This window comes from Aulonocara sp. 'chitande type north' Nkhata Bay, linkage group LG23, assembly GCF_057382095.1.
Source record: "Aulonocara sp. 'chitande type north' Nkhata Bay isolate Kocher_YH1m ecotype deep benthic linkage group LG23, A_spYH_male_GT1.1, whole genome shotgun sequence".
Lineage (NCBI taxonomy): Eukaryota > Metazoa > Chordata > Actinopteri > Cichliformes > Cichlidae > Aulonocara > Aulonocara sp. 'chitande type north' Nkhata Bay.
The window spans coordinates 35,631,863-35,651,984 of NC_141365.1; the positions used below are offsets into that span (position 1 = coordinate 35,631,863).

The following is a 20,122-nucleotide window of genomic DNA, read 5'->3' on the forward strand; positions in this document are numbered from 1 at the left end:
CACACAGTAGGCCTACATTAGAAATAGGGCTGCTGTTTAAAATGAATTAGAGAAAATAAATAAAATGGCTAAATTGTGCATCTTAAAACAAAGTGCTTAATTTCAGAAAAAAAAGTTTCCCTTTTTCTTTACATTTTACATCTCGACTAAACAGTCTCAATACATTTTCAACAGATAACATCAAAACATTTTAACAATTTTACAGTTTCTCTTTCTTTCACCCCCTTATATTCCACGTCCCAACTTTCTGTTGTTCAGTGAGAGAACTGAGCTTTAGTTCGCTCTACTAGGATTTTAAATCTGGGCTGGAATGGTGTCAGGGCCATTCTCATACACATGTGTAGGTGCTCATTGGTGATCCTGGAACGATATTTAGTTTTTATTATGTTCATTGTGGAGAAAGCTGCCTCACAGCTGTATGTGGAGCCAAACATGGTCAAGATGTACAGGGCTACTTTCCTCAGATTTGGGAAAGCTGTCTCAGAGACCAATTGGGGCCAGAAAGTGGCAGGTTCAGTTCTTCCAAACTGCTCTTTCAGGGCCACATCTGCTTGGAGATCAATTAGTTGCATTTGAAGAGGCCCAGCATTTGCCCACTTGAAGTGCTGTGTGACTTCCTTTGAGAACCCTCTGACATCAGTGATGGCAAATGGGTTCTTTATGAACATGGTGAGCTGCTGTCCAAAGCTGAAGCTATCAAAACGTTTGCTGAAGTTTTCAATCAGCTTATCAACAAAGTCAACAAAAGAGGACACATCTCTCTGTCCCTGAACCTGTTCCTTCACTGTTGGGAAGTGTGCATAGTCTCCTTGCAGGTCTTCTTTGAACACTTCAAGTTTCCTCTGAAAGCAGCGGACAGCTGTCATCAGTTCACAAATTGAATTGTCCTTGCCCTGCAGCTTCAAATTCAGTTCATTCAGGTGTGAAGTGATATCAACCAAAAAGGCCACAATATCCATGTTTTTCCCATCATTTAAAAAGAGAGAAAAGTTTGTTGCTTTTTGACTTTCCAGCTCTTCCAAGAAAGCTGCTACTTCACTTCTGATGGACCAAAATCGCTCCAATGCCCTGCCTTTGCTAAGCCATCTCACATTGTTGTGAAGCAGAAGATCATCAGCGTGTGCATCAACTTCTCTGAGAAATTCCCTGAGCATGCGATGCTGACAAGAAGAAGATGCCCTGAGAAAATTTATCATTTTCATCATTGTTTTCATCACCTCAGCATACTCGTCTGACAGGGTGGAGCATAACACTGACTGATGAATAATGCAATGATAAGAGATTAGCTCGGGATTGTCCTCTTTCATTCTTGCTACAGCTCCTTTCTCTCTCCCCATCATAGCAGGGGCTCCATCTGTGGTTATTGAAACCACTTGGTTTGGCTCTATTCCTCGCTTTGTTAACATTTCCTTAATGGCCAGGTAAATATCCTCTCCTCTTGTAGTGCTGTGAAGGGAAGTTACACCTAGCAGGTCTTCACAGAACTCTTTCTTATCGTTGTTGAAGAACCTTACATAAACTAACAGCTGAGCATTGTCAGACACATCAGTGGACTCATCTACAGCCAAGCCTACACGTGGTGTCTTATGAATAGCTTCTTCCAGCTGGGATAGCACATCCTGAGCTAATAATTCACTTCTCTTTGTGGCTGTTGATGCTGACATAGGTATTTGCTTTATTTTGTCATGAAGCTCTTCTTTTTGTTTACCCTCAAGTAATGTTTCTGCTACTGCACTCATGCACTCTTTGACAACACCTGCAAAGGGCTTTTTGTGTTGACCTAAAATCCAAGCAACTCTGAGGGAACATTCATGAGCACGTTGTTGGGTGGTGAAAGAACTGGTTAAGATCCTTGTGGACTGATCATATTGGGCTCTGAGACTGCTAATTTTCTGGGACCTGAGTTCAGACTTGGGTGGGTATGATTGTTCAAAAGCTTTGTGCTTTGTCTCATAGTGGCGTTTGACATTGCCACTTTTAATCAGTGCCACGGTTTCTGAACATATGAGACACACTGGTTTGCTGCTTGCGGCCGGAAGAATGAACATATATGCGTCAGTCCATTCAGTCTTGAAAGTTCTATTTTCGGTGTCTACTTTTCTCTTTTTTGAAAGCGCCATAGTTGTTTTACCTCTTGTGACTCCCGCTCACGTCTTGTCTCACTGTATCGTTAATCGTCTCGCTTGTCATTCACCTCTCACCATGTCTTTCCTCTGTCTGTTAGTGATGGGTCGTTCGCGAACGAAATGGCTCTTAGAGCCGAATCTTTGACGTGAACGACGCGAGCCGACTCCTTATCGCGAGCCGTCACGTGGTTTTTTTTTTTTTTCTTTCTCTCAGCCTCTCTCTCGCACTTTTTTTCCGCTTCACTCTGCACGCGAGCCTTGTGCTTTACGCTGGGCAGAGGGGGGAGGGGCGGTAGTTACACTCAGTAGCACAGGAACAGAGCCAGAGAGAGAGAAAGAGAGGCAGGGACAACAACATTAGAAAGGTATAGTAATCATCCACAACTATTTTCGGTTGCAGATGATAAAGGATTGAGAAAGTTTATTCATGCAGGTCCATATGACAGAGAATATGCATGTTCTTTTAGTTTTCATATTATAATTTATATTTAATTGTGTTGTGGTTTGCAGTGTTTTGTGTTCTTTTCACTTTAAATTTGTGAAAGGAAAAAGCTGAAAATGTAAATAGTTAAAACTTGAAATGTGAATAGTTGATTTTTGTATTAGATGATTTATTTATTACATTTTATGTGGAGTGAATAAATAAAAGTATATTTACGGTGGCCCCTAGAGACAAAGCACATACAAACTTCAAATCACGTACGAACTCTGAAGCATGTACAAACTCCAAAACACGTAAAAACACGTACAAACTCCAAAACACGTAAAAACTCCAAAACACGTAAAAACACGTACAAACTCCGAAGCACGTAAAAACTCAGAGGCATATAAAAACTCAGAAGCACATAAAAACTCAAAACACGTACAAAAGAACAACAGAAGTGCTCCAGGATGCTGGGCGCAGTGTTGAGCCTTTGTTATCTTGTGGCTACACAAGCCAGCAAGTACCAATGACCGGATTTGGTGTGTGGTAATAACAGGTAAATGAACTTTTTTAAAAATTATTTGAATATATATATGAGTGCCTGTGTATAAATACACAAACAATACACACATGCTTTCAATTGTGTAATTTAAGTGATCTAGTAGCTCTGCTTTGGAAGTTCAGTTCATGCTAGAAATGTGTTTTGGAGTTTGTACGTGTTTTGTCTCTAGGGGCCACCGCATATATTTATATATAAACATATATAAATAAAACCACTTGTTTTTACGTTAGTAATTCCTTTTGTGCATAATTTTATATTATTGTTAATAATAAATTAATTAAAGCAACAAAACAACCTGAAGAGCCGGTTCGGAGCCGAAAGAGCCGGCTCTTTTTAGTGAGTCGAACCGAAAGAGTCGGATCTCTAAAAAGAGCCGGAAATCCCATCACTACTGTCTGTCTGTGTCTGCACTCAGAGTTGCGATCGCCTTGAATGCGCAGATGTGATTGGCTAAGTAGTGTCACGTGGGTGGCTTAACTCGCACACAATTGGTTTGTATGTTCCCTGGTCTAATACAATGTAAGGTTACCGCTTAAAATTGAATCGCCCCGTCAAAATTAAATATAATTTAATATTTTGTTAACTATAGGTCCGGGTCCATATAGGATGGCGACTGGGTCCGGACTCGGACCCCGGTCCGCCTGTTAGTGACCCCTGCTCTATTATATTTACTACCAGGTCATGTGTCAATCAACGGCATTCTTCATTCTCATTCGTTGTCACTTTTCAGTTGCCGACCTGGAAGTTGAGCAAAGTTAAATCGGGTCCCGCCCACTTCCCCCTTTCGCTCGCAGTTTCTGTTTTCTCTGCAAATCGTTACCAGTGACCATTTTTGCCAGATAAAGTGGACAATGGCAGGATTAGACTGGACTTATGGTGTTTCCACTTTACGTCAATGGGAAGTAAGTTTATAGAAATCGGCGGACTATTTAGGGAAGTGATTTCTTTTCCTGCAAAGAGTTAGATGAGAAGGTTAACACCGCTTTTGACAGTAAATATAGTGGTAAATATTTTGTATAGCTACAGACAGGATTTGGTTTGATACATTATTGTGAAAAAGTCTTGATTAGGGTTGCTAACTTTTAAACTATCAAATAATGGAGACTCTGGCGTGCACAGCCAGCTGGGCATAGTGTAAATATGCACTGTGTGTTCATATTCTTACAGTAAAAATACAGTAACACTTTGGCATTCGGTTAATCAATACCTCATCTAAATCAATAAAGAAAAATGCAGTAAATGATGACAGAAATCACAAACAAGCAAAAAATAAAAAAAATATTCAAATCAAATACTGCAAATACAGGCATCAATTAGCCAGGTTTCTATGCTACGGAGACCAAACGGAGTCGTAATTTTACGAATCACGCATTACTCCTCATACATGTTGTTCGTCAGGGACCGTCGCTAACTGGGCACAAACACTATAAAACACTCGCCTGATACAATTGCAGTCAAATCAGATTTAATATTCGTAAGGTCAATATATTATATTTTGCTCATTATACGGGATGTTCCGGCTAAAACGGGACAGTTGGCAACTATAATCGTGATCCACAAATCATTTCTTTATGCAGTGCTGTAAAAAAGTTTTTCTTTTTTGTCCATATTTGTTACACTTAGTTCAGATCATCAAACAAATTTCAATATCAGACAACAGGGTTGTGGCCAAGCAACTCACAGTTGTTCTAGATGAACATAACATTCTTGATAAATTTCAATCTGGCTTTCGTAAGGCTCACTCTACCGAAACTGCACTTCTTAGAGTGTCTAATGGTATTTTGATGAATTGTGATGCTGGAGAGTGCACTGTTTTGATGTTGCTGGATCTGACCTCTGCTTTTGACACTGTTTATCATCTTATTTTGTTAGATAGATTAAACCACTGGGTGGGTGTATCGGGTACCGCATTGGAATGGTTTAAATCCTATTTGTCAAATCGATCTTTCTCTGTGGCTACCTCTAAGTTCAGATCCTCCGTCAGCTCTCTTGCCTATGGGGTGCCTCAGGGCTCTGTCTTGGGACCGTTATTGTTTTTGTTGTATTTACTCCCTCTTCTGCAACTTCTTAGCTCTTTCTCTGATATTTCATATAATTGTTATGCAGATGATATTCAGCTATATATCTCTTTTAGGCCACCTGATGTTTCTAAGCTCCAAATCTTGCAGTCCTGCTTAGATTCCGTTAGAGAGTGGATGGCTGGTAATTACCTTCAACTAAATGCTGATAAAACGGAAGTCATTGTCTTTGCTCCTGAGAAATTTGTTCCCCACGTGGTTAATAATATAGGCCCTTTTGCTTTTTATATTAAATCCTCCATTAGGAACCTTGGTGTTACATTTGATCCAGCTCTGACGCTGGACACACACGTTAAATCTTTGGTTCGCTCTTGTTTTTACCATTTAAGAAATATCGCTAAGCTGAGTCCCATTGTGTCACGTTCCGAATTGGAAATGATTATTCATGTTTTTGTTTCATCTCGCTTAGACTATTGTAATTCCTTGTTTACTTGCTTAAGCAATGCCTCCCTGGAACGACTGCAGGGTGTTCAAAGTGCTGCTGCTAGGCTTCTGATAAAGCATCACAAATACTCCCATGCCACTCTCCTGCTGATTCAGCTGCATTGGCTCCCTGTCAAGTTCAGGGTCCATTTTAAGATCATAATCATGACCTATAGGGCCCTGCACGGTGTAGCTCCAACTTACATAAGTGATCTTCTTCTTCCTTATCACCCCAGCAGGTCCCTGAGGTCTTGTGACCAGGGGTTGCTTGTTGTCCAGCATACAAGGTTAAAAACAAAAGGTGACAGAGCGTTTGTATCAGCGGCTCCCAGACTCTGGAACTCGCTCCCTTTGAGTTTGAGATCTGTGGACTTAATGTCTGTTTTCTGCCTTTGTAAAGCACTTTGTGATTTTATCTTGAAAGGTGCTATATCAGGGGTAGTGCCATTTAAAATTTCCTCAGAGGTCAGTGTGCCATATGATTGCATTAGCAATAAATTTAATAACGCTCTATATGAACAGTTACACACTATCTATAGAACCACTTTATAGAATTATATTTGTTTGCAGATGTTGGCAGCTATCAGCAAATAGTTATCAGCTATTTTGAAACAAAAAAAGACTTTTTATCCATAACATCAAATGAACTGTACAACAGAAAATACAAATGCTATTTATGGCCTCCTCACAACAATGATAAGAAAAATAAACTAAGCCAATATGGCATGTTTGTTAATACAGAGACACACATGTTATGTGATCTCTGGTCTCCCACTCAGAGACCCAGGTCTCCGAGTGTCCAGCATTCAGACGGCTACCTGAGGACTCATGTGAGAGAAAATCTGCTCACACAGATATTTAGTAGAGCCAAATACTGTCAATAAGGCCTCTGCAGTGTTCTGAAGACAGTTAAACTTGTCAGGTGTAGTGATGTCCAGCAGGTGAAAATGCAAGCTCCATGAACACACACAGCTGTGGATTACAGCTGCTTCGATGTCACATTAACTGGCATTAACTCAGCCAGTTAATGCGAGACAAATCTAGCTGCTCATTAAAGATTTCTGGTTTGTTCAGAAAATAAAACATTGGTCCATACACCTGAAAGTCCCAAAAATGCATTGTGTCTCGAGCCTACGGATGTATCCGTGTATTTCCGTGGTGCTGACACTGTGCTGTACAGTATTTATTCTAGCTAAGGTAACCAACCTTACGTTTTCCCCATTTGGCTCATCCTTGCTTCATGTTAGCTACTTTATGCTAGCTAAAGTAGTTGACTGCTGGATCTTACTTGCTTCATTCATTTTATGCTAGCTCAGGTAAACGTAGTTTGCTTCATGCCATCTATTTATTCTAGGTACGTAATAAACCTTATAAAAGATGGACCTAACTACTTGGCCACCTTTTTTAAAGTTATAACAGTTATAAAAGTCCTGTTTTGAAGCTTAGTGCTGAGAACTTTTACCGCCGCCATCTTGCTGTTTGAAAACTGGATGTGACCAGCATGAGGCAGAAGTGATTGTGAAACTGCTAACAACTTATTAATCACAGGTCTTTAGTCAATGAGGATACCGTGACACTGAGACTGACCGGCATGTATAAAATGAACATGTTTTATACACCATGAGGTGAAATGATTGATTTGAACTCATAAACTCATCAGGAAGGTCAAGGCAGAGGGCCATTTTTCTCATTGTTATATAAGCCTGAGGTCAGTCACAGCGATCGGGCTTTGATGGTCCTTCAAAATGATGCAATTGTTTTCATGTTGGATTCACTTTTCAAAGATAGAAGTCAGTTAGTCGTCAGTCTAATTTGTTGTTTCTTAGTCCGCAGATTATGAGCCTTCACTTCCTGTTTCAGAGAAGTCTAACCCCCTGACATGTGACATCGACCGAGCTTCGGCCTATAGCATTGTGAAGATGTTACAAGTTTGTGATTCCCAGATGTTCCAGAAAGAGGCAGGAACGACCTACCAGGTATATCAGTACTAGCCTTCATGATGGGAAAATGTATTCTCAAAATTTCCTTTTGAGAATTTCTTTCTTTAAATCTCATTTCAGAGGCTTTTGAGTGACCAAGTGTTGAAAACCTTAATGGAGGTTGCTAAAAGGGTCGAGGTCATAATAAAGGTGCCTTTTTTTTCTCCTCCCTCAATATTTGGATCTGTATTTGCGTCGGTCAGTCGGGCATAGGCTATTGTGCCTTCTGTGTCTTTAACAGGATCCTCAGGAGAGCTGTGTTGTGATGAGCGGTTGTGGCACTTCTGGTCGGCTGGCTTTCCTGATCTCGGTAAAAGTTGTCCTGAAATACTCTCTGCGCTGTTCAGGCTTCTGGAAAGCGTATCAGTTACTTTCATAATGGAAAATCAAGTGCACAGTGAGCCAGAGCAGAACGAAACAGACCCTGCCAGTAATATGAGGAAAATGGCTCTTAATGAAATTATGTGATCAGATCTCTCTTGCTCATGGAAAAAAAATGCTTCCTGTATTGTGTGTTTATTGTCTGTTTGTGTTGTTAGTCAGGCTTCAACAAAGCACTGAGTCAGCTGAACCAAAGTGAAGTGTATTCATACATCATTGCAGGAGGAGACAGGTGAGTTGGGGTTGTGTAAACAGAATATAACCAGCAGCAATTTTTTTGCTTGATTAAAATCCTGTAATTAACCTGACATATGCACACATACATGTTCTGGTATCATGTCCTCAGAGCTCTGCTTTCCTCTCAAGAGGCTCCTGAAGACGACCCCAGACTGGGCGTGCTCAGTCTGAAGAAGGTCTGGGACATCCTGGAGTGTGTGTCTTGTGTTTTCTGAGAGCATTTTGACCACAGCATGTTGTTCTCTGCAGGTGTGTGAGGGAAAGAAGCGAGTCTTGTTCATTGGCATTTCCTGTGGACTGTCTGTAAGTCAGCCTCAGCTCTGAGGTCAGAGTTTGAATAGTGTATAGCAAATAAGGTTTACCTTGCTCATACCTGAGAAACAATTCAATCTGCAGGTAACTCGAGATCAACCTTTTGAGTTTTGGCGTTCACAACTCTTAACTTCTCGTGTGTGCGATTTCTGCCCCCATAGGCTCCATTTGTGGCAGGGCAGCTGGATTTCTGCTTGCAGCACCCTGAAGTCTACACACCTGTGCTGGTTGGCTTCAACCCTGCACATCAGGCCAGGTACAGGACTTTAAATATTTGCAATGAATGTATGATATGTGATAAGTTGTGAATAAATATCCATTTTGTCTTTGAAACAAACTGTCTTTATGTATGTAGAGATGAGCCCATACAAGACTGCACCTTCACGTTTCACAGTGTGGTACAAAGGATGCAAGAACTTGCAAAAAGCCAGAAGGCCTTCCTCATTAACCCAGCAGTTGGGGTACTTTTGAACTTGATGCCCTACACATTACGGTCGATGTGCATTTATATTCAAAAAAGTAAGTGAGCGGTGTGTTTATGATTGGCTGGTGACTGTGTGTGTCTGTTCAGCCCGAAGCCATCAGTGGGTCCTCCAGGATGAAGGGAGGCAGTGCAACTAAGATTCTCCTGGAAGTTGCCTTCTCTGCTGCTCATGCTGCCACTTCCTCCAACACACCTATCACACATAAGTAAGCTGGAAGACATATGTCATGTGTCATATGCCATGTAATGTCATGAACATGCTAACTCTTGGCATGTTGCTGTTGCAAGTGTGCCACAAGATTAGCTAAAGGGACAGAAAACTTACAAACATACAGTGCAGCACTTCAGAGTCACACTGCTAGTGACCAATGATTTATGTAAATTTGACAAGCTGAACACATTCTGTACTGCACTGGAAGCACGGCACGGAGGAGATTGATTGACAATGGTCTACAGCCAATCAGGACGCAGAACACAACGTGCTGTCAAAAAACCCCAAAAAGCAGCATGCAAAATTGCCCCCAAAAAATCTGCGAGACAGCGAGGCTGCGAAAAGTGAACCGCGTTACAGCGAGGGACCACTGTATACCTACTTCAAAGTGGCCTACAAGTAAGGATTTAGATGATGGTGCCACTGGTTCATATATTACCAGTTACATATTAAAGCCTTCCTTAGGCCTGGGGGATGAACTGCCGTGTTTCTCATCTGCTAGAAATTCCTCAGTCTGTGTCATTTGTTTGACAGTTTATGTTTATGGAAGTTTCCTGTGTTGCAAAGAAATTCTACTAAGTGAAACAATAGATTTCGATCAAATACACAGACCACATAAATAACCACATAAATAACACAAGCTTTAAGTGAGCATACATTTTGGACTAGGCCTAGTCCATCTAGTGCAGCGTTTCAGAACCGCACCACCAAACAAAAATGTCACAAAAAGCATATTGATAATTTTTCCCCTCACACCAGGCATAGCGGAATTGGCTCAGTTTCTCCCCAGTATACCTTTTTTGCTTTCTTCTGATCAGCACTCATGCTAGGGCCTTCATCTGGGTCGGAGTTTTCTCCAGGACCCAGGTCAGACTGGCTACTTTTTCTTTTCAAATATTTATCTATTGCTATTATGCGCTGCATTGTCTCACTATTATGTAATTTCTTCTTCATCTTCTTCTATTTTACTGGCAGTTGGCAACCCATTCAATTAGAGCAGGTAGTTGTACTGCCCTCTAGTAGAGGAGAATGTAATTGTTCTGCCCGTTATTCACGCCAGTCGCTTAGAGTAGCGGTCCCCAACCCCCAGGCAGAGACTGGTCCGTGAGTCGTTTGGTACCGGGCCGTCTGATACCAGGCTGTGAGAGTCGAGACTCGGGTGTGAAATTTATGGTTTTCAGGGTTTTTATAGGTTTTTATCATTTTTGATTGATTGATACTGATTGGAAGACTATACAAGAACAGCTGAACCAAAATAGTTTCATGTGTATTTAAGAAAATAATAAAAAGACAGAATGTACAGTTACTTCTGGGTCTCCATAATAACCCAACTTTACTCACAATAACTCACATTGTGTGCTTGTCAGTTGCATGTATCAATTTAGTATCTGCTCATGTTCTCATAACCCACAGAAAATTTACTGAAATGTCCTTGAAGCTGACATCACCAGCAAGTTGAGATTAAGCAGAAAAGTATGGGCTCAAAATGTGGTCATAAATATTTTGTACTTGTAAATCGGTTTTGTATGTGTAAAAAAAATTTGTGTGTGTGTATAAAAAAGATTTGTATGTGTAAAACTTGTGTGTAAAAAAGATTTGTATGTGTAAAACTTGTGTGTACGTAAAAAAGATTTGTGTGTGGACTTAGCTAAAAAACCCCCCTGCAAATTACAAGTACAAATTTTGACCCTATTTTTCTTCCTTTCATCTTATTGGTCAATGTCATGTCAATCACAAATGTAACAATCCAATCAGAGAACAGATGGGTTTGGCTGTCGGAGGGGCGCTTTTTTTGAAAAATCTTTTTTACGCGCGCACACATACAAATCCTGATTTACAAGTACAAAATATTTATGGCCTGTATTTTATATAGCACTTTTACTAGTCCCTAAGGACCCCAAAGCACTTTACATATCCAGTCATCCACCCATTCATTCACACACTGGTGATGGCAAGCTACATTGTAGCCACAGCCACCCTGGGGCGCACTGACAGAGGCGAGGCTGCCGGACACTGGCGCCACCGGGCCCTCTGACCACCACCAGTAGGCAACGGGTGAAGTGTCTTGCCCAAGGACACAACGACCGAGACTGTCCGAGCCCGGGCTCGAACCGGCAACCTTCCGATTACAAGGCGAACTCCCAACTCTTGAGCCACGATGACCACATTTTGAGCCTATAGAAAAGCTGTTATGTGTATTGGAGGACACCACAGCGTATTTTATTGGGTTTTGCTGACCTCTAGAGGTCATTACAGAAAAGAGAATCTGTTTGGCATGATGATAGACACAAAAATCTGCACTCTGTGCTTTGTTTTTGTGTCTGTTCAATAGTGGTGTTCTGCAGCACATGATGGAATATGAGAGAACTCTGGCTGTCACGTACTCTCAGCCTGATGGCATCACTACTCTGGTGGAGGCAGCAGGAGAAAGGTAGAACATCTCATCCGACATCTTTAACTGACGCCTCGAAACTCACTGAAAAAGAAAACGAAGTATGTTGATTTATAGCAGCACACTGGTTCTAGCAGTTAGTGCAGGTTACAACTGAATTAGTTAATGAATCAGCACAAAAAGCATAGAAGCAAAAATGACTACAGATACTTAACATGTTGCCATACTCACAGCTTCCTTTGGCAATCTGTTTGCTGTGAGTAGAGAAAGCTTCTGAACTTCCCCCCGTGACATTTTTCATGTCGGGTCGGCAGTTTCAGTCTGATGTGCGTCTGGCTGTGTTTCAGTTTGCGGTGCAGCAGGCACGTGTATTACCTGGGCTGGGGTTCGCTGGCTTTGCTGGGCCTCATTGATGCCAGTGAGTGTAGCCCCACATTTGGTGCAGGTAAGCGCAGTGCGATGTCCTCATTAGGAGCCAAACTACACTGCCATAAAGAAAATGTCTTTTCTTTTTGTTTCGCATCACAACTAGTGATGGAAACTCTGTGTGTGTGTGTGTGTGTGTGTGTGTGTGTGTGTGTGTGTGTGTGTGTGTGTGGGGCACAGACTATGAAGACGTTCGAGGCTTCATCAGAGGAGGATACAGAGAGCTGAATAACAATGACGGTCCCTTAGCTTCACTGGTGTGTGAAAGAAAACAATGTAATAACATCTATTTAGACAAAAGATAAACGATTAAGTAATTACTGCATCAAATCTTTCATTTCACACAATGCTCAATCAATTCACAGTGAAGTGCACAGATTCTTCTTCTACAGAAATCCTGCCACTACCAGCTGACTGCAAGCATGGAGATTTCTATTCTAACATGTCTGTGGGTTTGAAACAAGGCCACACAAAGTAATAACATGTCTGAAATCCTGTAAAATCCAATTAACATTAACATCCAGGTCTTGTTGTGTACCTTGCAATGACACATCTGTCTCTGCAGAGCAGAGACTAGAGCAGGATTAGAGTAAAATACACACTGCTGTATCTGCTCAATGTTCCTTAATCTTTTTTTTTAAATTATACCGCTTGTTGGTGTTAATTAGATTTTCATATCAGTGTCGGTAGGACTTACAGGGCACTCTATCAGTCATTTAGACATAAAATTACATGTTTGCTCCAGCATTCACCTGTTTCAGGGTAGGGATTATATGAATGGGCTAATATGAATGTTGAACAGAGAACCACATCTAGGTCCCCAGTTAGGAAACATAAAGAATTCATTCTACACAGATTAGCTGACTAAAATACAACCACTTCTTTGTGTCCCCCTCGGAATAATGTAAAAAAAAAATGAGCAAGATTAATGTAGAAAACAGAGAAAAATAACATATTTATAAAGCATTACAGCTAGCAAGTGCATGCTGAGGTGCCTGTTGCCACAAATTTAGCTAGCAGGTAGTACAAGGGGTTATTGTCTCTGACTAGTTCTGACTTACACTTGATTTCCTAGCATCCCAGCCTCAGTGGATCCCCAGGATCTTACAAGACCGAACTTATGGCTCCAGATGTTTTTCTACTAACATTTATGACCAGATCACCACCAAGTCATAAATGTGTATTAGCAAAATAATCTGAATGCAAGGAACAGAGCCAAACTTAGCCTGCATCATCTGACATCCTTCTACACATTCAACTGGAAAATGTGATATAGCCATACTGCTACAGTTTTGCAAACTGTGTGAATCATTAAGTCTTATTAAAGGACCCAAAATCCAAGATACAGGAGGCAAGGAGGCAGTCCAAGAGAACAAACGTTGAATTCAATTTATTTTATTTCAGTTTAAAGGGCCAAATCACAAAAACAGTCACCTCAAGGCGGTTTATATTGTAAGGTAAAGACGCTACACTAATACAGAGAAAAACCCAACAATCTGATGTCCCTCTTTGCACAAGCACTTGGTGACAGTGGGAAGGAAAAAGTCCCTTTTAAGAGGAAGAAACTTCCAGAAGAATCACAAGAATATCACAATGGAAAAAAAGGGGAAACATACTATTAGTAGACACCCCGTCAAAGAGAGGCGTGTCCTATTACACTAATTAGGGCAACAGGACACAGGGTGGAAACTATCAGGGAAGAGTGAAAGTTGGAAATGAGGGAAAAGGGAGGAAGTCGAACTGACTTAAATAGATAAAGATTAACCTTGAACAAATAAATACTAAGACATGACAGTGACAGACATGGATAACACACAGAGAACCAAAAACTAGAATACATACTAAAATAAAAAAGATTCAAAGCCTCTACAAACAAAACACCCCAAAGTTCTCTGAAGTGTAAAAACAGTAAAACTGAAACTCAAATATTGACTAAGAATACAACCCCCCCCCCCAAAACAGTTGAACCATGGCACGCCTCGGTGAACAGCTTTCCACAGCTGTTATTGCTGCACGCCACCTTCCAACCCACCTCCAGCTCAGCTCCACATCTTCTGTCATCGTTGCCGTTCTGTTCTGTGCTGAGGCCACGCTGCCCTTTGCTTTCATTATAAACATGTGACAGGGCAGAGAGATGCTAATACCAGTCTTCTTCTTCTTCAGTGGTCCTGGCTATACCATAGTTTTCTCTGAAACTATGTCTTTCCTGTAGGGCCCCAAGTTCTCCATAGCACATGAGGACTTCCTACATCTGATCCTGCCGTGTCTTACTGATAAGGACACTGTGCTGCTAATCTACACGCACTCCGGTGAGACGGCGCTTTGTTTGTAACTTGGATTTTTTCCAGAGCAGCAAGTGTTTTGACAGCCTCTCTCCACAGATGACGCCACTGAAGTGGGTAACATGGCCCGCAGAGTGAGAGAAAAGACGCCCAACCTCCATGCTGTTTATCACCAGGCTGATGGAGACACAGCAGCTTCTTTACAACAAGTAGATGTCTGAAGTTTTGGAGCTGCAATATTATTGTCTGATCTTTATGGAGTCACAATTAGAGACAGAGAGGATCTAGCTAAACTAATAACACACAAACTGCACTGTTATTCACATGTCCAGCCCAAACTAAGTGTCATTTTAAAAAATAAGCTGTATTTTTCATTTTGGCAGTGACTTGACAATCACTCAGCCTACAGCGAGGTCTGTGTTCACACGTTAATCTTGAATCGTGTTTCACGCACAGTGCTGACTGATGGATTTTACAAACATGCACACTGCTGTGCGCACTGCATGTATGAACACCTGTTCAAGGTTTAACTGCATTGCTTTGACATTAGCATGAGCCAAGATGTTGTAAGACCTTGGGGGTCTTAGCATAACAATCTCCATCAGCTACAAAACTATTTCAGTTCATCAGTATTTTGGCATTTAAAAATATGAATTTCATTTCATTAGCCATTTTGTTTCAGGTTATGTACTGCTGCACTCAAAGCCCTCTTTAAAATATGTTTATAGACTGTTAAATCAGTTGTTCCCTCAGTAATTACAGGTTTTCCATGCCCTGAGGTATCACAACAAATTCTTTCTCATCTGTCAACAGAACAACATCCCGAAGTGCTCTGTTGCAAACTTGGGATGTGCCAGTGACAGCTGTTGCTAGAGGCATTATGTGTTCAGGTTCTCTTTTCTTTCCATTTCCAATTTGGGAACATCTGAGGAACACCTGGATGAAATTTCAGTACATCTTTGATCTCAAACCTGTACTTTAACCTTGAATGTCTCAGGAGTTCCTTGAGGGAATGTTTTGGATGGACTACAACTGGTAGTTTCTCTTTCCCAGTGTAAAAAAGATTAGTTTAAAGTCAGGTCTGTGGTAGTAAATCTACCAATTTAAATGAACTCTATGAATTCTGCCAGGAAGACTGATCAAATATTAAGCCAGAAGCTGATGGTTACCAAAAGGGCCTGGTCGTGGTTCAGCTTACTGTGGGACATTAGTGGGTTTGTATTGTATACAAACGTCTGACTAAGTTCTTCCAGCCTGAACCATGAGTGATCATGAATGTGTCTGGGTATAGTGTAGTCAGATGGTGTCTGGCTACAATTGTGTCTTATATGAAAATCAGATAACATATTAGCATTAACTGATACAAAAATCAAGGTTCACAACCTTTTATAACAACTGTACTTGGGTATTAATGTGGGTATCTTTTCTTTGCAGGACGACATCAAAAAACTGTGTTTATCTACACTAAAGATAACTTGGCCTCAAGAAGCACTTGTTTCAGGGACCTTGCAGCATATGGTACAGTATACACACACACTTTGACACACATTAGCCCAACAACTCACTGAAGCATGAGAAATAATATAATATTAAATGCTCTGCCTCTGCCATTATATTTCTGCCACCTTCTTTCCTTAGAGACGTTTGCACCCATATAAAGAGATAAATACAGTGTAAGGAGGGAGTGTCAAAAAAAGTAGTCTTTATTGATTCTCAATTTTTCTTGCTTCTGTAGATCTTATTTTGGATGGCAGGTTATTTTCTTTAATGTTTCCTCTCAGTGTGGTTTTTATAAATGCAGGGGAAGGAAAATCAATAACTTTTCTGTGTGAGCAGCGGGAGCTGTCCACCAAGCTGGTGCTGAACGCTGTGAGCACTGGAGGTCATGTCTTAAAGGGGAAGATATACCAGAACCACATGATTGACCTGCAGGTCACCAACACTAAACTGTACCGCAGGGCCACGCGTTTACTCCAGGTACTGTGATGTAAAACGCTAACAAAGCTTAAACACTGCATTACAGGGTGTACTGTTTGTGCTCCGTCCTTTTCATGATTACTGACTACAATTTTCACACTATGCCCTTTTTTTTAGTAACCAATAAACAACATGATGGGAACCCACAGGGCAAAGTGTTTTTGTTTTTTTAAATAAGTCCATCTTCTTACTTTTCTTTCTGTTTACGTGCAGCACATTCAGCAAAGAAGACTATAACTTACTAGAACTTAGAGGTAAATTAAGGCTTAATCATTCTATTTTCAGAAGCTTTCTACATGTCCAGAGGAAAAATGTGAGGAAGCTCTTTTAAAGGCAATCTACCGAGTAGACATGCTGACACTGGAGATGACATCCTCTGACATCACCACACACACGTGCTTTGCCAGAAACAGCACCAAGGTAAAGAGGTGATGTGCATGTTGCTGACAGATCCATACCAGAAACCCGATTTTAAAAACGGTTTCTTCTTGTCATTACCTCTTTCAGTTATACGTAAGTGCTTTAAAAAGCTTTACAAACATATGTTGAAACACATTTTAGAATTTAAAAACAACCGCTTTTTAAAATAATATTATTTTGACACATTAGCCTATAGCTGTGAAAACTACTATATTGCTGTTCATTGGTTCTGTGTAAGAGGTTGGAGGTTTTTATCAAAGTTCTTATAATCAAGAGGGTCTCAGGCTGTGATAGTTTTCTCTTGGGATTACATCACATTCACTTTTACTCATTTTACTCCATTTCAGAGGGGAAGTGCCAACTGCTGTGGCACTCCTCATCTCTTTGCTTGATTTTGCTCGTCGTCAGATTGTCCATTGATCCAAAGATGCTTGTGACATAGAAAGAATCATGTTTAGAAGTTAACTTTGGTCTTCTTCCCCTCACCCCCAACCAGTCACAGCTGATTGCCGCCCTTTCCTGTGTCTGGTTCTGCTGGAAGCTTCTTCCTGTTAAAAGGGAGTTTTTCCTTCCCACTGTCGCTGAGCGCTTGCTAGTAGGGGTTTGTCTCACTGTTGTTGTTTTGTTGTGATTTTGCAGTATATAAATAAAAGTGAATTAAATTGAATAAATTACTTTATGTAGAATGACCCACATGGTTGAAGAAAAATCTGGTTTCTGGTACGGAAATCACATAAAGAGCTGAATAACTGAAGAGAGAGGAACTAAACGGCTGTATCATGTTGTCTCCCTCTTTTTAAGGTGGTCCCTCTGGCTTTGGTCATTTTACTTACCGGTTGGTCACTGGTGGAGGCGGAGTCACATTTGAAGCAGCAGCCAATTGTTAGGGAAGCCGTGGCTCAGTGGATGTGGTAACGGAGGCCGTTAAGTTAAAATCTTACATACAAAACACAAATTTGAGCACTTTTATCTCACTCTTAAATGAACATACTTCTGTTTTAATTTAATGTGATTGAAATAAAATAAGTAAATTAAAAAAAGTGTGTTTTCTAAGATAATGAAAGTTTTAGCCTTTTTGACTCAAATTCACTAAACTATGTTAGAAAGCCTGACACTCTATGTTCTGTAAGTGTTTTCTGGAATTTAAAGGCTCAGCAGGATCTGTCCGTGTGATGTAAGTCAATCTCAATCCCTCTTTTGCTCAACTTACTCACAGGTAGGGGATTAGCGTGGTTTATGTGTGAGTATCTTGAGAGAGAGGTTGAACAGCTTTGGAACTCCACTGGAGGAGAGCCAAACACAGCGGCGAAGCCGAGAGAGAAGGAGGTCCCAAGAAGATGAAGTGCACATCAGGTCTGGATCAGAAAGCGTTAGGACACAATTCTCAGCATTTCTGTTTGCCACCTATAAAATCACAGTGATTTTACTTCATAAACCATTTATTACTTACACTACTGGCTGTTTGATTTTGTAGCATGATGTTAACAAGTGCAGGAAAAAATGGAAGTAAAGGGCCTGAGATCATTGCACTTTATTATGTGTAAGACTAAAGCCGGGAAGTGATTAGCGTAGCTTAATAACCTGAAAGTAGAAGGACACATCTTGCTCTCTCTCATTTCTTGGGTTTCGATCTATACACAGAAACAAATTTGTTACACAATCAAAGTGTCTAATTGTCTCTAAACCGCTACTAGTGGAAGTTCCTTTCACCTGTAGCTTTTGAGTTTATAGGCGTTTAGCCATGCTAGCTGTTTCTTTCTGGTTAGATGCCATGCTAACCTAAGCTAATCACCATGTAACTAGACTTATTAATGTAAGTTTGCGTTTCAGTACTCTAAAGCTGGGCATTTTAACATGGTGGTCTGTGGGTATAACTCACTTTTGGAGCAACCTCAAGTGGCCATTAGAGGAACTGACATTTTTAGACATTTCACTGCATTTAACAATCATTTACAGATGAGGACAGAATTATTAAACAAATCAGGGCCTTGTGCTGGCCAGTCAGTCACATTCACTTAGGTCTTCTGGGGCAGTTTTTCACACACACCGCAAGATCTGATATCTCCGTGTTGGCGTTGTCCCAACATCATAATAACAATAGTCCCAGATCAACATCGCAACTAACCAATATGTCTGAGCATTCAATTATCTTTAGTCAAGAAGTTAACTAATGCTATTAAAAAGTATCATTAGCAAACCAACTTTAGTAACCTAAATTTGGCTAAGAGGAAACCAAACTTGATAATATATTCATTATATCAATAAAATTAATAAAGAAAACACTTCAAATTCTTACCATTTGTCTGACAAGAAAGTTTTATATAAAGAAGGGTATTTTTCTTCTTTTTTTATCCACATTGCGAAGCTATGACAACATGATTGCTTAGTTGCAATGTTGATCCTGGAACGAGGTTAACACACCAAAACAGGCATGTTAGATACACTGTTCTTCACCAGAAGCAACATATGTTTTGGGTTATGGTCATGTTGGAAAATAAAGTGATGACCCAAACACAGTTTTGCTGCTGACTGCTTGAGGTTTTCTTTAAAAATCTTCACATATCCTTTCTCCTTCATGATTCTTTCCACCTTGACAAGATTCCCAGTTCCAGACACACTGAAGGATCCCAACATCATAATACTCTCACCACCGTGTTTCACTGTGGGGATTGCGGTGTTATTGGGTTATACAGCACGAAACTAATAAGTGCCTGCCGGACACGTGGGGATTGGTTGATCAAATGAACGCTGGTATTTTCTGTTGAGAAGAGCGGAAACTTGTCAGTGTGGACATCGCACTCCTACACAGCAAAATCTCCAGTGTTAAATTAACACTGGAGAGTGTCTATATGGGTCCACACCTCTGAGTGTTAAATACAACACTGTTGAGTGTTAAATTAACACTTTTGACAGTGTTATATGCTTAAAAGTAACCTAGTCAGTTTTGAAGATTAACAAAGACTAACACTGAGCAGTGCTGATTTTCTAACACTGGAATATTTCTAACATTTTGAGTTATTTTCCAGTGTTAGAAAATTAAGCACTGCTCAGTGTTAGCCATTGTTAATCTTCAAAACTGACTAGGTTACTTTTAAACATATAACACTGTCAAAAGTGTTAATTTAACACTCAACAGTGTTGTATTTAACACTCAGAGGTGTGGACCCATATAGACACTCTCCAGTGTTAATTTAACACTGGAGATTTTGCTGTGTAGGCTCCACTCAACAAGAACTTACGAGAGGCAGCGAAGACCGGATTATGAATAAGCGCCAAGAAGACAGGTACTTCGTGTGGGTTATGCTTACATTTGAGTACCAGTCATGATCAGACAGCAACAAGTTGACGAAGTTGAGAATTTCTGCTACCTAGGTAGCATTATCTCAAACGACGATGTCTCCGATCGAG

At 40.6% G+C, this 20,122-nt stretch overlaps 2 protein-coding genes across 6 annotated transcripts; one reads left to right on the forward strand and one right to left on the reverse strand.

Moving 5' to 3' along the window:
* Positions 1-254: 254 nt before the first annotated feature.
* Positions 255-959, reverse strand: LOC147302332 (general transcription factor II-I repeat domain-containing protein 2A-like). Its single transcript, XM_086283575.1, has one exon. The coding sequence runs from the start codon at positions 957-959 to the stop codon at positions 255-257; it is 705 nt and encodes a 234-aa protein (XP_086139701.1).
* A 2,894-nt stretch (positions 960-3,853) lies between these two features.
* gckr (glucokinase (hexokinase 4) regulator) lies at positions 3,854-19,474 on the forward strand. Of its 5 annotated transcripts, none has more exons than XM_086283228.1 (20): positions 3,854-4,014; positions 7,440-7,589; positions 7,674-7,742; positions 7,834-7,902; positions 8,132-8,205; positions 8,320-8,386; positions 8,460-8,513; positions 8,684-8,778; positions 8,878-8,983; positions 9,094-9,212; positions 11,550-11,648; positions 11,957-12,054; positions 12,216-12,292; positions 14,248-14,344; positions 14,417-14,526; positions 15,752-15,835; positions 16,151-16,294; positions 16,580-16,714; positions 17,516-17,625; positions 17,931-19,474. In XM_086283228.1, exons 1-20 carry the CDS (start codon positions 3,964-3,966, stop codon positions 17,932-17,934), a joined length of 1,812 nt encoding a protein of 603 aa, XP_086139354.1. In that variant the 5' UTR covers positions 3,854-3,963; the 3' UTR covers positions 17,935-19,474. The 5 variants fall into 5 exon arrangements, with proteins under 5 accessions (XP_086139354.1, XP_086139353.1, XP_086139357.1 ...); XM_086283227.1 differs by having other exon boundaries at positions 17,516-17,637; positions 17,931-19,473; XM_086283231.1 differs by lacking the exon at positions 17,931-19,474 and having other exon boundaries at positions 16,583-16,714; positions 17,516-17,921.
* Positions 19,475-20,122: the final 648 nt, after the last annotated feature.

Bases quoted from the DNA above. Each gene is read 5' to 3' on its own strand.
- LOC147302332 (XM_086283575.1), bottom strand. From the start codon at position 959: ATGGATATTGTGGCCTTTTTGGTTGATATCACTTCACACCTGAATGAA.
- gckr (XM_086283228.1), top strand. From the start codon at position 3,964: ATGGCAGGATTAGACTGGACTTATGGTGTTTCCACTTTACGTCAATGG. The intron at 8,387-8,459 runs GTCTGGGACATC...TGTTCTCTGCAG, and splicing joins GCGTGCTCAGTCTGAAGAAG to GTGTGTGAGGGAAAGAAGCG. The intron at 12,055-12,215 runs GTAAGCGCAGTG...TGTGGGGCACAG, and splicing joins TAGCCCCACATTTGGTGCAG to ACTATGAAGACGTTCGAGGC.